At 41.6% G+C, this 2,546-nt stretch overlaps 1 protein-coding gene across 2 annotated transcripts in view; it reads left to right on the forward strand.

Moving 5' to 3' along the window:
• LOC123957778 (ecto-NOX disulfide-thiol exchanger 2-like) overlaps positions 1 to 1,164 on the forward strand; it is a 102,341-nt gene extending 101,177 nt beyond the window's left edge. For both annotated transcript variants that reach the window (XM_046030836.1, XM_046030837.1), the window contains exon 4: positions 819 to 1,164. In XM_046030836.1, the coding sequence (XP_045886792.1) occupies positions 819 to 823 (5 nt within the window). In that variant the 3' untranslated portion in view covers positions 824 to 1,164. The remainder of the gene's footprint in view (positions 1 to 818) is intronic.
• Positions 1,165 to 2,546: the final 1,382 nt, after the last annotated feature.

A 2,546-nucleotide genomic window follows, 5' to 3' on the forward strand; every position in this document is an offset into this window, starting at 1 on the left:
ACACAGCAAACCTTCTTGCCACAGCTCGCATTGATGTGCCATCCTGGATGAGCTGCACTACCTGAGCCACTTGTGTGGGTTGTAGACTCCGTCTCATGCTACCACTAGAGTGAAAGCACAGCCAGCATTCAAAAGTGACCAAAACCTCAGCCAGGAAGCATAGGAACTGAGAAGTGGTCTGTGGTCACCAACTGCAGAACCACTCCTTTATTGGGGGTGTCTTACTAATTGCCTATAATTTCCACCTGTTGTCTATTCCATTTGCACAACAGCATGTGAAATTGATTGTCAATCAGTGTTGCTTCCTAAGTGGACAGTTTGATTTCACAGGAGTGTGATTGACTTGGAGTTACATTGTGTTGTTTAAGTGTTCCCTTTATTTTTTTGAGCAGTGTATATTTCAAGTGGTCATATAATGCTTTTGGGGCTTTTCCCTTTCCTTTATTGTGTTATATATTTTTTTGTGCATGTAATAGGTTTGCAAAGTCAAAAAGTCCAAAGTCCACCCCAAAGGAGTTACCATTTCCCACAGAAAACACTGCTCTTGAACTGCCTGAAATCAGCTGTATTGTAGTCCAGCCTTTACTTCCCTAACCTATCTGTGTCACTATGTAACATGTGTCATCATGCTCAAAAACACTGGTAGAGAAACACACTGAGCTGCAGCACACACAGTGAAAAGACGTCCGTCCGCTGCCTCCCTTTACCTCCACCCTCCCTACCAAATCTTAGATACCAGTACACAGTTAAAACATTACGTATGGAAGATATATTTTTTTACAAATTAATAACTTACCACTCTGAAACTCTTGCTCCAGTCTAGGTTGCGAAACTGGTTCGGGAACATGTACAGCTGAACCGAAGCCCTGGTTACTGGCTGAAGCGGCTTTGTTTTGGAACACACTACCTTACTTTTCAGGACCCACCCTGCTCTGTTTATGGTTAGTAGTCCTTAGCTAGGTACTGCGCATGTGCAAGTCGCAACAAAGATCAAATAGAAGTGATATTCTTCACTCTGTAGCTAAAACGGATTTTTGAAAATGTAACCATGTAAACCTATTCTGGTATATAAAATGAGCATAAAAGGACCTCTTTAAACTGTCTGAGTGTATCATAAGTGAGCCCCATTTTCATTTATATTTGTATGTCATTTGTTTGATTTCAACCTGTGCAAATAAACACAATTAAAACAAAACTAAATGGTTTCTCAATTAATTTTCGTTAAATTTATCAAGATATATTAATATTATGGAATTAACAGCAAAAATAATGTGAAAATGAAACATTTCCTAGGGAGCATGGGGAGCAAGACTTAACTTTCTGTAAATAATTAAAAGTGATGCCAGTGTTCACTCCTCCTGGGAGGAACTTTCTCCTTGCTGTCAGAAGAACATGTCAAATGGATATCACATCAATTTCAACCTAGACTAGTAGTCGGAGCTCCTCATTACAACCAGTGTGGGTGTCTCACTTTGATACCAAGTGTGTTTGAGTTCAGTACTCACCCTTAGTGTAAAACATCACTGTCATGGTTAAATGCAGACAGAAAGATTTATCACACACTATAAATTAATAAATAAATCTTCCCCCCACTTCTTTAAACCTTAACACAAGCTAGCAATCAGAGACCAGCACACGGATGAACACCGTGTACCTTATACAGAGTTTATTCTAACCCTGAGGCTGAATGAGGAGTCGGGTTATTAAATGCTCAATGTTACAACACAAGAACCTGTCATAAACAGCTCATTCTATGACCTAGGTTCTTTCCCAGTGGGAGCACATTTGTATTTTCTCAGCTTTTTGTCTTCATGCAGGCACAGATTTGAAGTTAGCCATGAATGCATAAACTGTATAAAAGAAGTGGACATAGCCCCCATGACATCACCCAGTGGTTTGTGGACTACCGTTTTGATAACTTGAGTGTGGCATTTTGGCCGTCATTATCCCCCCTTCAGAGTGAGCAATGCTACCTCAATAGTGATGCACCTGATGACAAAACTCACAGATCGGATCAATCCGTAGTTTTGTTAGGGTTAAATAACTTTTAAAATGCGCTACTTTGGCTTTGATCCAGCTGCCTCTCTCTGTCAATAGGTAATCACCAGGCTGGAGTCTTGCCTTATGTCCCGCCCATGGCACTTTCTGATTGGTTACAAGTCCTCGATAAAGCTTATAGTTAGGGCTGGCTCAGGTGAGTCCTGAACCATCCCTTAGTTATGCTGCTATAGGCCTAGACTGCCGGGGGATTTCCTATGATGCACTGAGCTCCTCTCTCCTCTACTTTCTCTCCCTCTGTATGCAACCTCATCCCATTATTGCATGTTACTAACACAACTTCTCCCCTTTCCGGTAGTCTTGTGCTTTCTCGTCCCTCTCCTCTCTCCTCCTATCACTTCCTGCAGGTGTTTCTGGCTCTGGAGCTGTGGAGTCTGGATCTGTGGCTGCGGGTCACCTGCTGCCCCCGTGTTCCTGCTCAACACCCTCTGCTACAACTATTGTTACTAGTCTTATTGTTATTATTGTTATTATAATCATTAACATTA

Source organism: Micropterus dolomieu, linkage group LG19 (genome assembly GCF_021292245.1).
Source record: "Micropterus dolomieu isolate WLL.071019.BEF.003 ecotype Adirondacks linkage group LG19, ASM2129224v1, whole genome shotgun sequence".
In the NCBI taxonomy this organism is placed as follows: domain Eukaryota; kingdom Metazoa; phylum Chordata; class Actinopteri; order Centrarchiformes; family Centrarchidae; genus Micropterus; species Micropterus dolomieu.